This window comes from Nyctereutes procyonoides, unplaced genomic scaffold (genome assembly GCF_905146905.1).
Source record: "Nyctereutes procyonoides isolate TBG_1078 unplaced genomic scaffold, NYPRO_anot_genome, whole genome shotgun sequence".
Lineage (NCBI taxonomy): Eukaryota > Metazoa > Chordata > Mammalia > Carnivora > Canidae > Nyctereutes > Nyctereutes procyonoides.
This window is the reverse complement of record NW_026575146.1, coordinates 32258789-32282356: the sequence shown is the minus strand read 5'-3', so window position 1 is coordinate 32282356 and position 23568 is coordinate 32258789. Positions and strand designations below refer to the sequence as shown.

Here is a 23568-nt window from a genome sequence, read left to right as displayed (position 1 = left end):
GTGGGCTTGCCACAGAGAATATAGTTCTCACCTTTCACCCATTTGGGCCCTAAATGAAAATCGGTAACTTTATTACTCTAAAGTCACCTTTGTAAATTTTTCTTTAAATTTTATTTAGATTCTTTTTGGAAAACATCAATAATAGTCGCTATATATGTCAAATTGATAAAGGCTCACTCATAATTTTTTTTTTTTTAAGATTTTATGTATTTGAGAGAGCAGAGTGAGAGCTCATGAGCAGGGGCTGCGGAGGGGCAGAGGGGGAAGGAGAAGCAGACTCCTCGCTGAGCAGGGAGCCCACGTGGGACTCGACCCCAGGACCCTAAGATCATGACCTGAATGGAAGGCAGATGCTTAACTGACAGAGCCACCCAGGTGCCTCATATTTTAAGAGTAATTATAATATGGTTTCTTAGATTGGTTTTAAGCTCAAAATTCTGGAATGTGCTTTAGGAGGGACTTAGAACACTCATTCCTTTATTCCACTTTCTGATTCGACATCATTCAAATAGGGGAGTGAGGAAGGACAGAGAGAAAAGAAAAATATCTCAAAACTACCCTAGAAAAGAGAAAATGACAGACTCGGACTACTTGGCTTTTAGCATCAATTTTTGGCAAGCAAAACCATGTAGATACTTTAATAACATATCTAATATTTAATTTTTTGTTACTGAATTTGGTACAAGACAAAGTAGAACTGCATTTTTTCGTTTGGAAATAATTAGAAACTTGTAGAAAACGTTCAGGAATGATATAAAGAATTTCCCTATACTATTCACTTAGTTTTTACATTTTTAACATTTTGATATTTCGTTTTTATTTTGTCTCTATATATGTGTACATACATCTATATATGTAAATGTATATATTTTTTCTGAGAAATTTTAGAGTAGGTTGCAAACATCTTGCCCTTTAATGTTTTATACACACATATACACATATATGTAGGAGAATGAGTATTGTCTTACATAACCTCAGTACTGTTGTCAGATGCAGGAAATTTAACACCAATGCAGAACTTTTATCTAGTATACTGTGTGTGCGCCAGTTTTGTCAGTTAGACAATGGTGTCCAGGACAGCGCTGCTTTCCTCTCTTGCAGGATCATGTACTGCATTTAGCTGTCGAGGTTTCTTCACTCTCTTTCCATCTGGAAGAGTTCTTCAGCCTGCCTTTGTCTTTCATGACATTGACGTTTTAAAGAAAACAGACTAGGTTTTGCTTTTTGTGTTTTAATAGATTAGTCTTCATTTTGAGGATTTCTGGTATTTTCTCATTATTGGATTCAGGTTATATGTTTGGATAACATCCATGCAAAAATGATACTGTTCCTGAGGTATCACATCTGGATGCAACCAGGTGTTTCTTCTGCCTCTTGTTGGTGATGCTAATTTTGATTACCCACTCCAAACACTAGAGTATTTCCCCTTTGCGATAATAAATAATACTTGAGAGATGCTTGCAGGCAAGTCTAATACTCTGTTTTTCACCAAACTTTCTCCACTGGATTTAGCGTTCCTTGATGATTCTTTCCGAAACCATCTTTACTATGATGGTTGTGTGTTTGTGTTTCTCTAACTTCATTCATCCATGTGTATCACTTGTCATGGTATTCTAAAGAAAAGTCCTCTTTGCCCCTTTCCCTGCATGTGTGTGTATGTATGTGTATATTTATCATCAGTGTGGACTAATAAATAAATGCTTGTTTTCAGTGATTTATGATTCATTACTGTCCTTGATTGTTCTGATGCTTCAGTTGTCCCAAATTTGGCCAGTGGGAAGCCTTTCACACTGGCTTTTGTATCCTTTTGATATGCCCTATCATTCATTCATTCATTCATTCATCCATCCATCCATTCATCCATTCATTCAAATGCCTCCTTAAGTTTCTGAGTACAAGATATTCTAGGCATCTTATACCTTCCTCTTTCTGACTGTAGATTTAGACATACCTCATAGGAGTACTGCTGTTTTTTTTTTTTTTCTTGGGGATGGGGGTGGTTTGAGTGCTGGTTCTTTTAACTAGGAAATAATATTTTTAAAAACCAAGATCTGGATGCCTGGTGGTGCTCTCATTGCTACTGGTATCGTGGTTTCTGGACTCTTTTAGCAAACAAAGCTACGGCATGCATTCATTTAATCCATTTGTTCATTAGAGATCGTGAATTTCTACTTGGTATCTCCCAATCCAGTCTATTCTCACAAATTTATTCTCTCCTCCCATTCCCTACTGTACCTCCTGCAACACAGCGCCCCTGGCTTTACTTCACCATATTTACAGTAACATCACCATTTGAAAAGAGTTCAAGATTTGCCCATTGTTCTTTGTTTCTTTGTCTCCTAGACTAAGGGTAAATAAAGTATTGCATCATATTCGAAAGTAACTTGAATTAGTTCCCTGTTGCTTTTCCTCCTTCAATGTGGTTATGTTATTCATTTGAAATACTTGTTTAGCTCATTTAGTTTTTGTATTCATTTTTAATTTTTTCTTTCTTCCCATCCCTGTTGATTGAATTTTGTTTTTAATATGTACACTGTTGTAATGAATAGCTGTGTGTATTTTTTGGTATTATTAACGTTGTATATTAAGGATCAATTCTAGGAGAATGGCTGAATCAAAGGTGAAATGAATGTTCAGTTTCATTAGATATTGCCAAATTCTCTTCCATAGGGAATACACCATTCTTAAAATTTTCTATAATTTGTTTGACTTGGCCTTGCCAGCAAAGGCTACTGTTAAGCTTTTGAATGTTTGTCGGTCTAACAGGTGAGGATAGTGTTTCTGTATAGCTTTTACATGCATTTCTCTTAAAGTAAGTTAGGTTGATCATATTTACATGTGGTTAAGAAACATTTATATATTTTTTTGTGAAATACCTATTCATGTTTTGCTTATTTCTCTACAGAATATTTGGCTTTTTTCTCCTTAATTTTTTATAAGTTCTTTAAATATTAGGGATATTTGCCATTTTTGATGATAAATTTTTTATGTATTCAGCTTTTTTTTGTCCAGCTTCTCATTGTGTCTTTTGTCTTTGCTTATGTTTTATTTGTTTTTCCCATGCGAGCATTTGTTTTATTGTAGTTCTATTTATCCATTCTTTCACTATTGCATTTGGATTTGAGTTCTTTTTAAAAAGTCTTCCATATGTCCAGATTATAGAGGAATTCACTTATGTTTTTTTCTAGTACTTGTGTATAGTCTTGTGTTTTATTTATATACCTAATCCATTCTTGAGTTTATTTTTATGGAGTAATGAATGTTATTTTCTCTTTTTCCCAAATGGCTATCCTTTTGTTTCAATACTATTTCTTTAAGAAGGTCCTCTGTGGATATCACTATCATATCACAAACTTATCAGATACTTGATGTATCTTATGCTAGATACTAGATCTTACCATGTAATAGATCTAGCTCTCTCTCAAATAAAATCCTAAAAAAAAAATATGTAATTGGAAGGTTTTTTTCAAAGTATTTTGCTCTTGTTGCTGTTGAAAACCGAGTTTTCTCTTCCATTATGTCATCTAATTTCTTTTTTGTGTATAGGATGAAGGTTATTTTTATGGCAATTTTATATGCTGCTACCTTCCTGAATTTTTCTGTTGCTTGAATTGGTTTTATCATTGATTCTTTAGTCTTCCAATTATACAATAGAGATAGTTTCATTTTGTTCCAATTATTATTTCTCTGATAGTTTCCTATTTTTACTGTTTCAGTGAATACCTGCAGTGCAATGTTAAACAGTAGTAGAGAGATTTGCCATCTTTGCTTTCTTTTTTTTTCTTTTTCTTTTTAAAAATTTTTTTTTTCATCCTTGCTTTCTTGTTCCTGATCTTTGTGGACATACATCTAGTTTTTCTCACCACCTATCTTTTTTTTTTAAGATTTATTTTATTTTATTTTTTTAAATATTTTATTTATTTATTAGAGACAGAGAGAGAGAGAGAGAGAGAGAGAGAGAGAGAGAGAGAGAGAGAGAGGCGGAGACACGGGCAGAGGGAGAAGCAGGCTCCATGCAGGGAGCCCAACGTGGGACTTGATCCTGGGTCTCCAGGATCATGCCCCGGGCCGAAGGTGGTGCTAAACCACTAAGCAACCAGGGCTGCCCAAGATTTATTTATTTTAGAGAGAGAGAGAGAGAGAGTTTGCAAGTGGGTGGGGGAGCAAGGGTAGAGGGAGATGGAGACAGACAATCTAAAGCAGACTCCCCACTGAATGTGGAGCCTGGCATGAGGCTTGAGATCATCATGACTTTGAGATCATGACCCACGCCAAAATGAAGAGTTGGACACTTAAAGTAAGATCCTAGCTGTAGGATTGAGGTTCATATTTGTATATATTTGTATATAGATTCATGCTAAAGAATATCCTTCTATTCCTATTCTTTTAAGAGTTTTGAGGTACTGAATTTCATCTAAATACTTTTTACCAACTATAAAGATAAATGATTGTACTTCTTAGACCTATTAATATGATTATAATAATTGATTTCTAATGTCAATTAAAGTATAAATCCCTTTTACTCAGGGTGTGTGATTTCCTTAATATGGCATTGAAATGTATCTGATAATATTTAGGATTTTTGTTTTGATATTTGTGTTAATTATCAGTTGCTGGGTAATAAATCACCTCAAAACTTACAGCTTAAAAGATAAACATTTATTATTTCCAGGGGTCAGGAATCTGCATGTGGCTTGGCTGGGTGCCTCTGGCTCAGGTCTGTCATGAGGCTGTAATCAAGATGTCAGCCAGGACTCAACTGAGGGAAGATTGTGTCGAAACTCACTCGAGAGGCTGTTGGCAGGTCCTCACTGACTATTGCTGGGAGTTTCTTGGGCTTGCCTGGGCTTGCCACAGGGCTGCTCACAACCTAGAAGCTTGCTTCCCCCAAATTGAGGAGGTTCTAAGAGAAAGAGAATAGAAAGACAGAAACCCAATCTTGGAAGGGACATCCCATTTCTTTTCCTGTGTTGTTTATTAGATCAGGGTCACTAGGGGTCACTAGGTCCAGTCCACATTCAAGGGGAAAAGATGACATACACAAGGATGTAAACACCAGGGGCAGTGATCATTGGGTGTCATCTTGGAGACTGCACACTTGAATAGACAAATATTGGTCTAATTTAATTTTTTGTGTTATATGTAGCGGACTTTAGGTATTAATGTTATGCTTCATTAAAAAAAATTGGAATGTTTCTTTCATTTTCTATCTCAGATGGCATCAGAACTACGTAGTAAAGATTTGGTAAATCCTGTGAAACCATCTGGGTCTGGTACCTTTTTGCTTTTGATAAGTCCAGTGGCATTATAATTATTTTGGCTTATAAGTTTTTTATTGTTTTTTGCTTAGAGGTCCCGAGGTTTCTCTATATGTAAAGTCTAATACTTTATTAGGATATGTCTGAGGTGATTCTTTAGAGTCCATTTTCCCAAGTATCCAGTGAATGCTTTCAATATTTGTTTTATCAGTTTCAGTTATTCATATAGGACTTCTTGCTTACTTCTCTAACTCCTTTTTCTTCTTCTTTTTTTTTTTAACCAATTCTCATTCTCTTGGTCATTTTCCTGCTTTTAAAAAATGCCCTACAGCCTGGGTGGCTCAGCAGTTTAGCGCTGCCTTCAGCCCAGGGTGTGATCCTGGAGGCCGGGGATCGAGTCCCACGTTGGCTCCCTGCATGGAGCCTGCTTCTCCCTCTGCCTCTCTCTCTCTCTGTCTCTCATGAATAAATAAAAAATCTTAAAAATATATATATTAAATTTTTATTCAAACGTATTCTCTTTTTCTTTTATTTTTCTTGAGTTCAGTTTTATCTCCCAGCCCTTATTCATGTGTGTGTGTTTATGTGTGTGTCTAGGGGTTGATTTCCTTTTTTATTTTTTATTATTTTTTTTATTTTTATTTTTTTAGGGGTTTATTTCCACTCCAGGTTTTTAAATTCCTGGTTCACAGGGTGCCTGGCTCAGATGGTTAAGCATCTGACTCTTGATTTCGGTTCAGGTCATGATCTCAGGGTTGTGAGACCGAGCCCCATGTGTGTGCTAGGTTCTGTGCTAGGCATAGAGCCTACTTAAGATTCTCCCCCTACTCCCACCCCCACTCCTCTCTCTCACGTGTGTGCTCTCTCAAAAATATGCTTAAATTTCTGACTCAAGATTTTTTTTAAAATTTTTTCATAACTATGCTATTTGAAGATGTTGAATTAATTTTGGAATGATCATGACCAGTTTTTCTTCTATTTCGTGGTTTTTTTCCTGGGGAGGGAGTGCTTTTCATCAGCTGAAATGTTTGAATTTACGTGTTCTGCTTTATTCTTACAGTAGCTTTTTATAGGATTAGCTTGATATTTTCTGAGTATTTTGTGGCTAGGATTCCTAATTTGAGAGTGCCAACTTCTCACAGTTTAGTTTTTGAATGGATGCATTAGTCACACAGTGGATTTCCAAATAGGAGAGGAGTCCTTTTGTTTCTACAGAATCCTTATTTTTATTCTCTAATTTTTTCTTTTATTTCTCCAAGGGAACCACCCCTTCTCTACTTAACCTGGGTCTTTCTTCAGAAGCTGTGCTTATTCAAACTATCAGTTTTACCCTTTATTTTCAAGCTCCTTTTCTATAGCCAGTACTATGAACTACCAAATCCCCAATTTGCACTCAAGTTTTTAGAACATAGTGTTGGATTTTCTCTTCTGGGGGTGATTTTGACTGTACTTCCTCAGTCTTCCATTTCCCTGTCCTGTTTTACAAAGATGTCCTAAGCCTCCTCTTTATCAGTTTGTGCCTGTTGGCTTACAACAGCAGCAGGAAATAATTTTTTAATTTGGTGTTTATATCTGTACTTAAAGGCAATTTCAAGGATACAGTATTCTCTGTCTCTGAGTAATCCCGTTGGTGTGGTTTTCTTTCACTCCTTGTTAATTTTGTAATTTGGGGGACGATGTGTGGAAAGATTAGGACTCAAATCAGCAGCAAGCTTCCAGACCAATCCCTGAAATCTTAGTTTTTAAAACTTAGATTTATCAGTCAGGTTTTCCAAACATTAAAGAAAGAAAGAACATCAATCTTACATACACTCTTCATTGAATAGAAAAGGAAGTTATACTTCCCAGCTTTTTTCCCCACTCTTTTAATGAGTACAATATTTATTCCAAAACCTAGAAATGAAATTATAAGAAAGACAATTATAGGCTAGTCCCATAAACATAAATATAAAAATCCTTTACAGAGTATTACCAAATTTAATCGAAGGGCTTATTCTAGAAATTCAAGATTGGTTTAACCTTGAAACCAATTAGTGTAATATACCATATTAACAAAAAAGGGAGACAGATCGTTACAATCTGACAGATGCAGAAGCATTTGATAGAATTCAACATCCATACATGATAGAAACTCTTAGCACACCAGGAAAGAACTGTCTTAGTCTTATAAAGAACATTTACAAAAATCCTACAGCAAATATCTCATTGAAAGCTTTCCCTCTGACATCAGGAACAAGGAGAGTACTGTCATTATACTAGATATCCTAGTCAGTTCAGTAAAGCAAGATTAAAGAAATTATAAGGATTGGATTTTAAGAAAGCCTACTATTCACATATGACAACATTGTGATCCAATATATATATATATATATATATATATATATATATATATATATATATATATATATATATATGGATTCCTGGGTGGCGCAGAGGTTTGGCGCCTGCCTTTGGCCCGGGGCGTGATCCTGGAGACCCGGGATCGAATCCCACGTCGGGCTCCCAGTGCATGGAGCCTGCTTCTCCCTCTGCCTATGTCTCTGCCTCTCTCTCTCTGTTAACTATCATAAACAAATAAAAAATTAAAAACAAAAAAAACAAAAAAACCCAAAAATATATATATAGCTAATCTTTTAGAATTAATAAGTGAATTTTGTAAGTTTTCTGGCTGCAAGGTTAATAAAAATTAAACATTTCTATATTCCAGCAGCAAACAAAAAAATAACAAAATTTAAAGAACAATAACATTCAGAGTAGCTTTTTTTTTTTTTAATTTTATTTATTTATTCAGGAAAGACAGCAAGAGAGAGGCAGAGACACAGGCAGAGGGAGAAGTGGGCTCCATGCAGGAAGCCCAATGTGGGACTCGATCCCAGGATCCAAGGATCATGCCCTGGTCTGAAGGCAGACGCTCAACTGCTGAGCCACCCAGGTGTCCCTCAGAGTAGCTTTAGAAAAAAAACAAAACAAAAACAAAAACAGCTAGGAACAAATCAAAAGGCATGTCAGAATTCTACATTGAAAGCTAGAAAACAACACTGAGAGAATTTGTTTTAAAAGATTTTATTTATTTATTCATGAGAGACACACAGAGAGAGGCAGAGACACAAGCAGAGGGAGAAGTAGGCTCCCATGCAGGAGCCCAGTGTGGGACTTGATCCCAGGACCCCAGGGTCACGACCTGATCTGAAGGCAGACGTTCAACCACTGAGCCATGCAGGTGCCTCCAATACTGAGAGAAATTAAAGAAGACCTAAATAAATGGTGAAATAGAAATATACCATGTCCATGGAATAAAAGACTCAATATTGTAAAGATTCACCTCTCCCCCCAAATAATCCACAGATTCAATGTAGTTCCAAAAGAAATCTCAGCAAGTTGGTGTGTGTGTGTGGGGGGGTGGGGTGTGTGTGTATGTACTGACAATCTTTAAAATTCATATGGGAATGCAGAGTACCAGGAGGAACTACTGTAGTCACAAAGAACAAAGTTGGCTTATACCTACCATAAAACCTGTTATAAAACTAATTTAAACAGATGCTTTTTGTACATACAAGGATAGAGAAACTGACCAATAGAGTTCAGAAACATCCAAAATATAGGGTTAAGACAAACTTGACGCTTTTAGTGCATTAGGAAAGAATTGTCTCTTTAGTAAGTATATGTATATGTGTAAAGTCAATTCAAGATGAACTCCAGATATAAAAGTTAAAGGTAACACAGTGGAACTGTTTGAAAAAAACAGGAGAATATATGGTCTTGAAGTATTCAAGGATTTCTAAAACAGGACACAATGATCACTAACCATAAATAAAGAAATTGATAAATTGGACTGTAGTAATAACTTCTATCAACACATAACTAAAATAATGAAAATGCAGCCTGCAGAGGGAGAGATTATCTCAATATTTATATCTTGACAAAAGACATAGTTAGAATATATAAAGAACTCTTCCAAAGCTGTAAGACAGACAACCCAGTTAAAATAAATGGGCAGAAAACTCAAACTGACTTTTCCGAGGATATTTGAGTGGCCCAAAAAAATATGGTTGAAAAGCACTGAACCTTTTTAGCCATTAAGGAAATGCAAATTGAAATGACACCTTTTTATTACAGTCCCACAAGAAAAACTAAGATGAAAAAGATAGAATATGTCAAGTGTTATTAAGGGTGTGAAGCAACTGTAGCTCTCAGAAGAGTACTAATGGGAATATAAGGTGGCACAATGGAAAATGCCCAGTATCTGCTAACACAGAATGTCACATACCCTGTGACATATTAATTCTATTCCTGTGTGTCTGTGGTTGACAGAATAATGGCCTTCCAAAAATATCTGTATCCTAAGCCGTGGAACCTGTGAGTATGTTACATCATATGGTCAGGGAGAGTTAGGTTGTAGGTGAATATAAGGTTGATAATCAGCTGACTTTAAAGCAGAGGGATTATCCTGGTGGGTGGACCCAGTATAACCACAAGGGTATTAAAAATGCTATAGAAGGATGCTGAAAAGTTCAGTGTCAGAAAAGGAGGGTTAGTGACAGAGTTTATGCAGTGTGAGGAGGATGTAACCCATCGGTGCAGGCTTTGGAGATGGAGGAGTGTGGCCATGAGCCGAGAATTGTGGGCAGGCTCTAGAAGCTGGAAAAGGCAAGCAAGTGGACTCCCCTGGAGCCTCCAGAACAGAATGCAGCCCTACTGAGTTCTTGATTTTAAATTAGTGAGTCTTTTGTTGAACTTTTAACCTACAAAACTATAATAGAAAGCCGGAGGCATCATAATTCTGGACTTCAAGCTGTATTACAAAGCTGTAATCCTCATGACAGTGTGGTACTAGCACAAAAACAGACACAGAGATCAGTGGAATAGACTAGAGAACCCAGAAATGGTTCTGTCATCAACTCATCTTTGACAAAGCAGGAAAGACTATCCAATGGAAAAAGGACAGTCTCTTCAATAAATGGGGCTGGGAGAATTGGACAGTCACGGGCAGAAGAATAAAACTGGACCACTTCCTTACACCACACACAAAGACAAATTCAAAATGGATGGAAGACCTAAATGTGAGACAGGAATCCATCAAAATCCTAGAGGAGAACACAGGCAGCAACCTCTTTCACCTCGGCTACAGCAGCTTCTTGCTAGGCCCATCTCCAAAGGCAAGGGAAACAAAAGCAAAAAATGAACTATTGGGACTTCATCGGATAAAAAGCTTTTGCACAGCAAAGGAAATAATAAAACTAAAAGGGATAGGAGAAGGTATTTGCAAATGACCTAACAGATAAAGGGCTGGTGTCCAAAATCTATAAAGAACTTATCAAATACATCACCCCAAAAAACAAAACTAAACAAAATCTAGTCAAGAAATGGGCAGAAGACATGAACAGACATTTCTCCAAAAAAGACCTACAAGTGTCCAACAGACATGTGAAAAATGCTCTGCATCACTCGGCATTAGGGAAATACAAATCAAAACCACAATGAGAAACCACCTCACACCTCTCAGAAGAGCTAAAATTAACACGTCAGGAAATGTTAGATGTTGGAGAGGCTGTGGAGACAGAGGAGCCCTATTACAGTGTTGGTGGGCTTGAAAGCTGGTGCAGCCACTCTGGAAAACAGTGTGGAGGGTCCTCAAGAAGTTAAAAATAGAGCTGCCCTACGACCCAGCAATTGCACTACTGGGGATTTACCCCAAAGATACAGATGTAGTGATCTGAGGGAGCACCTGCACCCCAGTGTTTATAACAGCAAAGTCCACAGTAGCCCAAACTATGAAAGACCCCAGATGTCCATTGGCGGATGGATGGATAAAGATGTGGTGTATATATCCTAATACGATGGAATGTTACTGGGCCATCAAAAAGAATGAAATCTTACCATTTGCCATGATGTGGATGGAACTAGGGGGGATTATGCTAAGTGCAATTAAGTCCGAGAGAGACAGATACCGTATGCTTTCATTCATGCGTCTTTTAAGAAACAAAATAGATGAATACAGGGGAGGGGAAGGAAAAATAAGATAAAAACAAAGGGAGGCAACCGTAAGAGACTTTTAACAGTAGAAAACAAACTGAGGGCTACCTGAGGGGAGGGGGGTGGGGGATAGGGTAATAGGGTGATGGGCATTAAGGAGGGCACCTGATGTCATGACCACTGGGTGTTCTATGCAATGGATGAATCACTAAATTCTGCCCTAGAAACTAATAACACATTATGTTAACTAGATTGAATTTAAATAATAAAAAACCCTAATATAAATCCAATAGAAATATATACAAATGTTATCTACAGACAGGTTCTAGAATGTTCATAGCACCATTCGTAGTAGCTAAAAACAGGAAACAACTCTAAAGGTCCTTCAGTGGAAATGATAAATCTGAGTAGACCATTTTTTTTTAAGATTTTATTTATTAATTCATGAGAGACAGAGAGAGACAGAGGCAGAGGCAGAGGGAGAAGCAGGCCCCATGCAGGGAGCCCAATGTGGGACTCGATCCCGGGACTCCAGGATCACGCCCTGAGCCGAAGGCAGGCACTAAATCGCTGCGCCACGCAGGGATCCCCCAGAGTAGACAGGGCTAATTGAACTCTTAATGGATCATGTCATCACACTAGGATAGTTGGATGGACTCATTTTCAATATAGAAATTACCTGCCAAATACTGAACAATTTAAGCGTGGTCAGGTGGACTGTCTTTGTGGTACTGGACATAAAACTGAAATACTAGTTCATGCAGAAGCTTACTGTTGGATCAACATATTGAGTATTTATTAAAAGTTAAATCATGCACGGAAAGGATTCTCACTAACTTCAGGATATTGGTTGCCGCTGGAGAGAGAAAGAAGCCGGGAAGAGAAGGGAAAAGGATGACAGAAAAGAGCACAGAAATCAATGTGGCAAAGTGTTAACATCTGCAAAATCTGGGGAACGGGTACATGAGTTTATTATTTTCTGTGTATTTGAAATATTTTGTGATTCGGAAAAAGTTCTTAACAGCATACACGAATCCCGCCGACTGTAATACACACCTGCTTCCGCAGTCAGGCCTTGACACGGTTTCTGTGCCGGTGGCCTCTTTGAAGTGGCGGCTCAGCAGGGAGCCAGTCGTGCCTTCATATCCTGGTTTTACCGCGTGGATATTGGAGGAAACAGCCGCCGCGTCCGGGTTCTGGAGTGCGGGTCGGGTGTCTGCGCTCCCCGAGCTCTGGATCCCCGACAGGCTAGCCCCTAGGCGGCGCTCCTGACAGTCCCCTGGGGTGGGAGGTGCTGGGCCCGGCGGAGCCTCCTGCTCCGTCCTGCTGGGATGGTTTCCTCTGCGGAGCCTCTACCTACTGGCGGCTCGCACGGGGGGTGGGGGGTGGGTGGTGGGGGTGCAGGGGTCCGTGGTGGGAAGCCGCGGGTTGCCTGGAGGGCGGCCGCGGCAGTGGGCCTCGCTGGCGGCGCTGGAGGGCGGGCCGGAGGCCGGAGCTTGGCAGCTCGGCTCGGCTCGGCCCGGTGGAGTGAACGGAGGTCGGCTGGGCCCGTGGGCGCCCCTGCCCGTGGGCGCCCCTGCCCGCGGCGCCAGGCCCCGGGGTGCCGGCCCACGCCGTTGCGCGCGCTCCCTGGAAGCTGGCCCGGTTCGTGTGACGCGGACGGGCACGGGCTGTCAGTGTGTTGGCCTCCCTCATGGTCCTCTTAATATTTTCTTGTCTCCAGCTTCCTTTTTTTTTTGCTTTTAATATGGTGCGGGGCATCCACGGTACGTGCCCGTCGCGCACTCCTCAGTGAGGCCTGGCCCCACGGCGGGCCGGCCCTTGGCAGTCGGCCTCGGGGAGGGGGCAGCGAGGACTCGTGGGCGCGGGGCCGGTGCCCTGCCTGCTGCCGGTTGGCCCGAGGGGCCTCGCCAGTGCCTGAGGGCCCGGGGTTGGCGGCGGGAGGTTACCCTGGATTGTCGGGGGACCTTCAGGCAGTGAAGACGTGAGGCGGGCTGGGAAGTGAGCGAGGAGGGGCGTGGGGCCCGGCCGGGGAGGCCCGTGGGGGGAAGAGCCCCCAGGGTGCGCGGCCCAGCGGGGACCCGCTGAGCTCTTCCGGCAGCCCCAGGAGCCAACGACACAGGCGGCGAGATTTTTAAAATGTTTCTTGCATTTTCTAATTGTAAAGGGACATTGCTCGTTCTAGTAACCGCGCCCCCGGGGGTCGTGCTGACCGCCGGTTAGGGTCGGTCGGGGCGGGCCGGAGGGTGGCAGGCGCCCCGCGCCCCGAGCACCCCTCCGCGGCTGTCCAGTCCGGGGCTGTGCGGGACAGGAGCTGCAGTCCCCTTCCCGAGGCACCTGCCAGCGCTGGGCGTGCTCTCTTCAGGTCTTTTTAAAATAGATACTTTTTTATTTTAAAAAACTAGGATCATATGGTGTATAGTTTATAAAATGATGGCGTTCTGTCATTGAATATCGAAACCATGAGTCTACCAAGTACAAGATATTCCATCGATATGGGTACACTAACGTATCCTCTTCTGGTGCTTTCCTGCTTTTCCTTGTTGTGATTAATGTCGCGACAACTGCCTTATACACAAGGCTTTGCCGCATTTCAGATTATTCCCTTAGAATGAATCCTGTGAGCAGTTCAAGTACTTCATCAAGGGTAAAAAAATGTCCAGAGTCTTTCATACGTTAGTGCCATGTTATCCTTCAGGAAAGATTCGGCCCCTTTATCCTAGTGCCAGCAGCCGAGGGGCATCTGTGCGAGAGCACCGTCTTATCAGGGGTATAATCTTTTAAAACCGCTTTTCTCATTTTGATAATGAAAAATCAAGTTTTAATTTGCACTTTTAAGAGGTTTTTGGTAATGCAGAAATGTTCATGTTCATTGGTGTGCGCGTGGGAATTGTCTGCAGTTTTGTTTCCTGTGTTTCTTTGGAAGATCAAGGGTTTAGCTGTGCGTATGCGGGATGAAACCTGCCTGTCTCTGTGCGCAGCAGTGGTGAGCCCCGGCCCGGCCTGGCGGGGGAAGGGGCGTGGGAAGGCCCGTGGGAAGGCCTGTGGGAAGGGCGGGCGAGCTACCGGGGGTCGCCCTGCCCCAAAAATACTAGCTGAGTCCATACAGTGACGAGTGCCCGCACAGGGACGCAGGGACAGCCTGGGGTCCTTCCAGAGCCCTGACCGCGGTCCCCACGGGTCGGGTAGGACTGTGCGTGTCGCCGCCGCCCCCGCCGGACCGCTCGAGGGCGAGCAGGGGGCGGCGAAGCTTCCCCCGCCCCGCCCCCGCCGCAGGCCCCGCAGAGGTGAGCTCCCGCCTGAAGGCGCGGCCCGGGGGCCGGTGTGCTCCCGATGTATTCCGGGCGGGAGGGACCTTGGGCTCCTGGGGTCGCTTTGTCAGGACTTTCGGGGACGTGAGGTCGGGGAGGAAGCCGGGCCGAGGCCGCGGTGCAGGCGCCCCCGCCCAGGTGGACCCCGCAGGGACTGTTAGCTCACATCGCCGTGGGCTTGTCCTCCCGGTGCGTACCTCCCTGTAAAAGGACCGAGCAGTTTCTGGGCCCAGACTACAGTTGATGGAAATGACTGTTTCTGCACTGAGGGGGCGCTTGGCGGGATGAGCACAGGCGTTATACTATATGTTGGGAAATCGAACTTCAAGTAAAAAAAAAAAAAAAAAAAAAAAAATATATATATATATATATATATATATATATATATATATTATATATAGCAATAAAATCAATGTTTCCAAACTTTAGATTTATGACATTGTATTACTGTTACTGTATTGGTGACAGGCCTTCCTTAAAATTTGAAAATATTTGTGCTTTTACTTGTATTACACAGTATTCCTTAGGTTAATCTTAGATGTGTCTGTGTTTTCTGGTGTTTTTTAAAATTTATTTAAACTCAGTTTGCCAACATTAAGTCTAATACCCAGTGCTCATCCCATCAGGTGCCCTCCTCAGTGCCTGTCACCCAGTCACCTCATTCCCTTCCTCCTTCCCTTCTGTATGAACCCTTTCTGTGTTTCCCAGAGTTAGGAGTCTCTTACAGTTTGACTTCCTCTCAATTTTTTAAAATCAACTTGGCAATATTTACTTCAGGCTTATCTATAAACATGGTGTGTATGTCTCTGAGGCAGGACAGTACAACCATCATTTGTCGGGATTCCCGGTGTAAGTATAGTTCTTTCACTTTCAGTATTTTAGGGATCAAGCCCTTTTAACTACAGGAAACCACTTTATACTCATCTTGTAGCAGAAACATTGCTGTTACTCGTAGTGACCCTGCTGTCAATGCAGCCACCTTCCTAGAAGCCAGTACCCATAGCTTACAGTATGTCGGGCCCTGCGAGGCCACAAAATATACACATCTATATTCCAAATAAAAGTGTAATACTGCCCCATGGATGGGACTGAGGCAGATTTCACAGTGACGGTTTTTTAAACACACAAATGCAATCCAGGATTCCTTCTGTTTAGATGAATTCTGGCAAATATATTCTAAGCACCTTTATATATTAACTCACTTAATATTCCTAATTCTATGGCATAAGTACTATTATTCTACTTTATAAACAAGCACACTGAAGCCCAGGGGTAAGTAGTTTAGTCTTTCTCATCATCTTTATACCATGAGTCTTTTTCTTTGCTGTATTTCGGGGTGTCATATGCAGCCCACCTGTCGTCAGAGCCTGGCAGTCTCGGTTAAGCTACACACTTTGCATCAAAGGCTTGTGGTCTCCCAACACAATTACTTACAAGAGTTCACGGGTGCTTGGGGGTCCCAGTGGCGAGGTTCGCCTTTGACCCAGGTCCTGACCCCTGGGTCGAGTCCCACGTCGGGCTCCCCGAGAGGAGCCTGCTTCTCCCTCTGCCTGTGTCTGCCTCTCTCTGTGTGTCTCTCAGGAATAAATAAATAAAACCTTAAAAAAAATTTTTTTAAAGCACAGACATGACCTTGGGTCCACACTGGAGGTTTGCACGGTGATTGCTAGGGGTGCGCGGTCACCCACCTACTGGCCGGGCCCCACGTGGGGTTTGTGGCGTCGGGCTGCCTACTCGGCGGGCTGCGACTGCTCTGCGGTCTTCCCCAGGGCCAAGGAGGGGCACCGGCCCCCGTGTCCCCCACCCCCGTGTCCTCTCCCCACGTCCCGGGGAGGCTCCGGCACACGCAGTCGCCGCCCTACCGGGGTCCAGGGTGCGGCCTCACGGGGGTGTCTGGGGCTTGTTCCCCTGCAGGCTGGGGACATCGGTGCGCGCCCCAGGGTCGCCTCCCCACGGTGGCCTCCCGGGCTGGCTGGAGCGCTGGTGGCGTCTTGACCCCGTGGCCCATGGCCCTTTCCTGGGTCCCGACGGACTGTGAAGGGAGCGCAGGGCTTGCTGGCTAGGCCCGCAGCCCCCGGTCGGCCCCGTAGGAGGTGCTCTCCGTGCTCCCCGTGGGCTCCCCGCGGGCTCGTGCGAGCACCGTGTAGACGCCGGACCAAGAGCCAGTTCTTGAGCCATGGCCCTTGCCTCGCCTCCGCATGTCCCCCGCAGCGTGACCCGACCTCTCGGTCCAGCCTTTGCCCTCGGGGCCCCGCACTTGGGGCGGTGGGGCGGGCGTTTAGGAGCGAGGCCGCCCCCCCAGGCCCGGCCACGGCGCCGACTCACGGAGATTCGCCCTTGTCTTGCAGGCTCATGACCGCGGACGGCGAGATCAGGTTCGTCCACAGGGAGATGGGCATCGTGCCGAGCTGGGGCGGCGGCGCCCGCCTCGTGGAGCTGCTGGGCGCCCGGCAGGCCCTCAAGGTGCTAAGCGGCGCCCTCTCCCTGGACGCCGCCAGGGCCCTGAGCCTGGGCATGGTGGAGGAGGTGCTGCGCGCCTCGGACGAGGCCGGCTGTCTGCAGGAGGCGCGGGCCTGGCTCGGGCAGTTCACCCAGGGGCCTCCCCAAGTCATCAGAGCCTTGAAAAGGTCGGTGTCTTCCGGCAGAGAGCTCTGTTTGGAGGAGGCCTTACAGATGGAAAAGGAGCTTGTAGGAACGGTGTGGGGCGGACCTGCAAACAGAGAGGCCATTGCTAGGAAAGGAAAATTTAATAAGTAGGGGGACGAAATACCGGGGCTCCAGGGGAGCTCCAGTGCTGGACACTCACAGGCGTTCAACCAGAATTACTTTAAAGGCTACGCTAGTTTGATTTTTAGTAGTTTTTTTCAATTACTGACTTACTGATCTAGTTTTCCGTATATTTGGGTAATCATCAAGTAATCTGAAACATTTGGCTAGAATATATAACACTTTTGGCCTAAAAATGATCATAAATTGCTACAGTAATTCTTACACTGTAACCAAAGACCAGTTTTTAAAAGGAAACACCTTTCCACAAACCTATCCCTGGGTTATTTTTTGTACTACTTTTTCTGTCCTACCTGGAAATAATTTACAAAAATAACGTACTGAGATTTGCACTAAAAAACAAAAGTGGAGAGGAGTCAGGGACAGGATAAGAGGTATGATTGGGGACCCCTGGGGGGATCAGCGGTTTAGCACCACCTTCGGCCCAGGCCGTGACCCCAGGGTCCTGGGATCGAGTTCCACGTTGCGCTCCCTGCAGGGAGCCTGCTTCTCCCTCTGCCTGTGTCTCTGCCTCTCTCCCTGTGTCTCTCATGAATAAATAAATAAAATCTTAAAAAAAAAAAAAAAGAGGTATGATCAATCAACCATTTTCTTCAGCTCTAACTAGCTGGGAGGTAATGAAGATTTGGGGAGGGGCACCTGGCTGGGCCAGTCATTGGGGCGTGTGACTCTTGATCATGGGGTTGAGTTTGACCCCCACACTGGTTGTAGAAATCATTTTAAAACAAATAAAAAATAAAATCTTTATAAAGAAAGAATTGGGGAATGGCTCGTCTTTTAATTTTTTAATGGCCCCTCCTTCAATAAAAATGCTACTCACTCCCCCCCCCCACGAACTTGAGAGTCTTATTTGATGTTTTAATAATTAATTTTCTACTTTAAATTACCTACTAGGGGCCCCTGGGTGGCTTAGCGGTTGAGTGTCTGCCCTTGGCTCAGGGCGTGATCCTGGAGTCCCTGGATCGAGTCCCATATCAGGCTCCCTGCATGGAGCCTGCTTCTCCCTCTGCCTGTGTCTCTGCCTCTCTCTGTGTGTCTCACGAATAAATAAAATTAAAAATAATCACCTACTAAACAACAGTCCTCTTGTGGGAAGTCTATGGACTATAAAATTTGCCAGGATGTATATGCCCTGGGATTTCCAAACTAGTAGTAAAAATACTACTGCTTATGTAGTAACAATTTAGCTTTACATCAAAACTTCCTCAGATGTTAAAGGCACTCATGAAGCATCCTAGAACATACATTTGCATTATATAGCAGATTTCTATTTTTTTCTGAAAAACAGCTTTCTTTTTTATAACTAGCTATATTTTGAAAGTAGACTTAATACAAATGCACAACTGACACATTATGATCATCTCTGTAATACAGGCTTTAAAGAACATGAAAGTAAGACTTAACTCCCAACTCTAACCTATTACAAGAGATAAAAGCTAATTTCAAAGTAGTGACAGTTTGTATTTTGCTATGGTAACATTTAATTCACATTTGAAAAACATTAAAAATAACCTGCATACACTTCAACACAATCCTACAGTTTTGAGTTAAACTATATTAAGACAAACATTACCATTTTTTGGAACCAAATTCGGGATCACCAAGTTAGTCCAAGACTTATTTTGCCACAGATTTTACGTTTTAAGTTTGTGTCTACTAATGCTGTTTATAAATAAGCCTACCGTTGGATTCATTAGCGTCAAGCCACTAATGGCAGCTGGCAATGACAATCTACAGGGTGCGTGGTGCCTGTTACCAGTTACGTCAGACGTCTAGGTCCCCCGAGCGTTAGGTTTACTTCCATACGTACTTATTCCACGCAATTGCTTGTGGAGTTGGTTTACATATTCTCTATGAAAAAAACCAAGCTTCTGAGCAGCTGAATAAGCTGAGCACAACCGATTCAAATCACCACCTGGTTACTGACCTTTGGCCACAAATGTCAAAATGTTTTCATCCTCTTTCCACACTCAGACAATGGACAAGTTATTTTTGGTAAACTCTAGTATTTATTAAATTATAAATTCTGTAATCAAAAAGAAAAATGCAGGTCAAGAGAAACCTCAAACTACAAGGACCAGACAGCAGAGCCTATGGGAAATGCCATGGAGTATGTTACAGACAAGATTCTGAAACAGGAGTTATTAGCTGTTTTCTTTACACTTCCATTTCGGTAACTTTACTATTTAATAGTTGTTATTCATCTATTTTAAAATCCCGAATTCACATCTATTCTCACATTAAGCTTCCTGCTCATACCGATACCAGACACCTCAGAGGTACCAGATTTTAGTAATGGTTTTACGTCAATCCATGCAGAAAAGTAAGACACAATGCAAGAGTCAGATGAGGACTGTTAATGCACAGATAATACACACACGCTGGCCGAAGGAACTGAAGAAACTTTTAAAAACTATAAAATAAACAGACCTCAAGAAAACTGGGTTATTACTAAACAGCTCTCAACTATTAACGCCAAGTTCCTTATATTAAATAAATTCCTCAACAGAGACATGTTAGAGATTTTAATTACAGGTCTGTCCTCCCCACACCCCTTCCCCCCCAGCTCCCAACAACGCACTACCAGGGACGAGTATGTTACGTGGGCAGAAATTTACAGCCTTAACTTTGAGCCTGGAGCTGAAGACTGTCATATTTAAACTTCAGTTACTGTGCACTGGCCATCAGGTCTTCTAGACCGGACACCAGCATTCACTGTTCCACCCCCTGCGACTGGTCGATCAGTCCCCGATCGATCTGATCGGTCAGATACTGTCTGGTTTGCACTAGGAACCAAAAGTCTCTGGTGGGTCAAGGAGTGCTGTGCACCAAGCGCAGGTACTTCCTCGCTCTCACTACTGGCATCAGACTCGGTCTCCTCCACGGAGGTGTCTGGTGCGGGGACCCTGCCCGAGGATGGCGACTCGTGATCCTCTTCTCCTTCCCCCCTGTGACTCCTTTCAGCTATGCTGTCTCCACCGAGGTGCAAATGAGCAAAAGAGTCTTCCAGAGAAGTGCTCGCATCCGGGGACGGCGTGGCAGGGCTTGTTAAGGGACCATCCAGCGATGCTGGGGGCCTTGCAGAAGACGCCAGGGGCTGAACAGAAGCTCCACTCTGCGCTGGCACGCTGTCCGCTCCGTCGGCAGAGCTCTCTCTCGCTAGGTTGACCGTGCTGGTGTCACAGTCCAGCCTAAGTCCAGCTACTCCCTTCTTTGGTATATCTATTATGTCCCGCTTAATCTTCCTGCGACGTCCGTGCTCATTTCTCCTGTATTGAACCATATTTTCAAGATCAGCAACATACAGAAACCCAGCAATTAACATTTCAGTGCTCTTTTTACCTTTGGAAAAAGCATCTTCCAACTCTCTACTAGTGCGCTCGTCATACTGCCACCACCCATTTCTTCCTTCGTAATACCACGCATATTCACCGTTTCCTCGACTTGCTGCTTTGAGTTCTTCTGGGGACAGTAAGGTTGGCTTGTCAAGGAAATCTTCAGGAATTTCTTGTCGACACAGGGCACATCGCTTTCCAAGCCATGAAGCTCCCTTTACACACAGATAGCAGAACACATGCTTACACGGGAGACTGACGGGGTGGACGCAGGTCTGCAGGCAAATGGCACATTCGGGGACAGTGAGCGAAGGCGCAGTGTTAGAACAGGACTCATTCGCTTTCCTGTTCGTAGGAAGCATGTTTATCGAGTGATCAACTTCACCACAGCCAGCCATCCTAAGAAAGGAGAGCAGATACACGTAACATTAAAACTGCGTTTCAACTCTTCCAACTTAATTCAACAATTCAGAAAACACTTATTAAGCACCTACTGTATATGTGTGCTACACACTGGAAAATGGGAAAACAAAAAAGAAAGAGAAAAAGAATTTAACTTGTGCAGAAAAATCTTTGATTTTTTTCTGTTATGAATTTTTACTTGTGGGGAGCAATGAGAAGCACAAATGTTAAGCCAAAAATAAACTCATGATCTGTTTCCTCCTTATTTACTCCCTAAAAGCTCCCCACCCCCAGGGATAACATTATCCATCTGCTTTTTCAAGCCATTTGAAATCCATCACTTACACTGCCCTTCCCCTACTCCTCACATCCAAAACATCAGCAGGTCTTACCAATGTGATCCCACTCTCCTGAATCCATCTACTGTCCATGTCTGCCCTAGCCATCCAGTAAACAGTGTTCATTAAATGCCTGAATATGCCTTTTAAATTGTTCCAGTCTTACCTCCTGCTTAAAAAGTTGATTTCAGGATAAAGACCAAGATGTTTGTGTCCTGCAGTGGTCCTGCTCCTCAGCCCCCATACCAGCCTCATCCCCACCAGACCTTCCCTTGATCAGGCTTCCATCCACACTGGCCACTCCCTCCAATAGGTTTTCTCTATATGAACACTTCACTTCCTGCCTCCCATATCCCCCATGGACAAACGATTACCCATTTTATATCCTTCTGGAGAAGTCTCCATGACTAGGTCAAATTACTCTTTTTTTTTTTTTTTAAACTTCCTATCATGTACTTCTCACTCCTAGCACTTATCAGAATCGCAGTGTTACATTGATGTGTGAATTTATTTTGTTCAAGCCAGTGTTCCCCATAAGCCTGGTAACAGGCCACTTGGCTCATCTCCGTGTTCCTGTACAAGACCTGCTAGCGACGGAACACACAAAACTGGCTAAGAAAATGAACATGTTTTTCAACGAAGAATACATCATATAAAATAGGCGTTTTGAGTTTTATTTTACTTTAAATGTTAATGTTAAACCGTCTGATAAAACTTTTTTGTAAAGCATTTTCTTGTACCTATCTGGGAATGCCTAAGCTTTCTGTCTGTGCACTTAGAGACGGGCCCTGAAGGCACAGTGAGGGCAGGCGTGGTAACTGCAGGCGGCCAAGGGAGAGGGTCACTCGAAATAAGACAGCTATTCCACAAGGAAACCGCTGCTAGAGAAGATACCTAAAAGCCTGAGTCTCCCTCCCCTACCCTTCAGCACTCCGTTAAACCCACAGTCTAAATTTCCTTACCTACAAATCAGTTTATGAAACTTAGGGGAGAAGAGCCAAAGTGCACACCCCACCCCCCGCAAAACAAAACAAAAAAACACTAAATGAAAACACTTTGTTATCACTACCTCTCCACAATGTTACAATCACGTAAAAACAAAGGAGAAACATGACATGAATACTGAAGATGCCTTGAAGCACAAGGACAAGATTTGTCAAACTGGATGGTATTGGGCTTAAACACTGACATGAAATTTGTTAACTCCTGCCTTACTGAGAATGAACACTTATTTAAAAACTACTATAGTCCACATACAACGCTGAGCATTGATGGATCTAAAGAGACACACCTACTTTGTTAAATAAGGAAACACAGAGGCAAGCAAGCATATCATCACAATATGGCCTAATTCCTGCCCTACTGTGTTAGGATACTTATTAAAAAATAATAATGAGAGATGGGAAGACGGACACAGGCTAGAAAGTACAGGGTGCAGAGGTGCCTGGGGAGTGAGTGGAAGAGATTGAAGACAGAGACATATACACGGCACGGAGTCAAATAAGCAATGGAACAGCAAGAGGCGAAGTGAGAAAGGGAATCAGAAGCCAAACAATGAGTCTTTCTGCGGCCCGCTAAAGCAGCATCTGATTTGACTTTATCCCATGGCCCTAAGAAACCACAGACATATTAAAAGGGGAGAAAATGATAGAGGGAGTGCACCAGTGATAAGTAATGACTGAGAAACAGAGGTGAAGGTCTCACAGAGACTGGCAACCATTAATTTTTTTTTTTTTGTAATTAACTGCTGCTTAAAATGAATAACCATCTCTCTCTCACCAGCTGATTCCACTGTTTTAAACAAGGAATATTTAGAATTTACCATAAGGATCTCTGCCTTTTTCCGAGATCAAACATTCAAAAATGGGCACAGTGGTGACAAAAGAGGTAGTCAGTAAAAAAGTCATGTTCATCAAAACTTGCAAAACAATGTTCTTAGGCTTTCATCACAGCACACCCAGCCCAACCACCTATTCTCTTACTGCTTTTACTGTGTCCTTGGCTCCTCAACAGGCAAGGTTGAAAATGATGCCAGAGTTTTGAAAAGGCAGTACTTACCTAGAAAAGGAAGCGGCACACGGTCTCAGTGGAAAGAACTCATCACTAGGAAATACTTAATTTTTAATTTCCAAACTCTTTTTTTCAACCTTTAATTCCATTTCCA

General features: G+C 42.9%; 2 protein-coding genes across 10 annotated transcripts in view; one reads left to right on the top strand and one right to left on the bottom strand.

Annotated features, from left to right (window-relative positions):
• ECHDC1 (ethylmalonyl-CoA decarboxylase 1) overlaps positions 1 to 18087 on the top strand; it is a 56505-nt gene extending 38418 nt beyond the window's left edge. For all 4 annotated transcript variants that reach the window (XM_055310881.1, XM_055310880.1, XM_055310883.1 and 1 more), the window contains one exon: positions 16891 to 18087. In XM_055310881.1, the coding sequence (XP_055166856.1) occupies positions 16891 to 17277 (387 nt within the window). In that variant the 3' untranslated portion in view covers positions 17278 to 18087. The remainder of the gene's footprint in view (positions 1 to 16890) is intronic.
• Positions 18088 to 18766: 679 nt separating this feature from the next.
• Positions 18767 to 23568, bottom strand: part of RNF146 (ring finger protein 146) — a 29157-nt gene continuing 24355 nt past the window's right edge. For 4 of the 6 annotated variants that reach the window (XM_055311242.1, XM_055311243.1, XM_055311241.1 and 1 more), the window contains one exon: positions 18768 to 21063. In XM_055311242.1, coding sequence (XP_055167217.1) covers positions 19986 to 21063 — 1078 coding nt within the window. In that variant the 3' untranslated portion in view covers positions 18768 to 19985. Of the gene's footprint in view, positions 21064 to 23386; positions 23475 to 23568 lie in introns of those variants that run through there. The other 2 variants (XM_055311245.1, XM_055311246.1) reach the window with 2 other exon arrangements.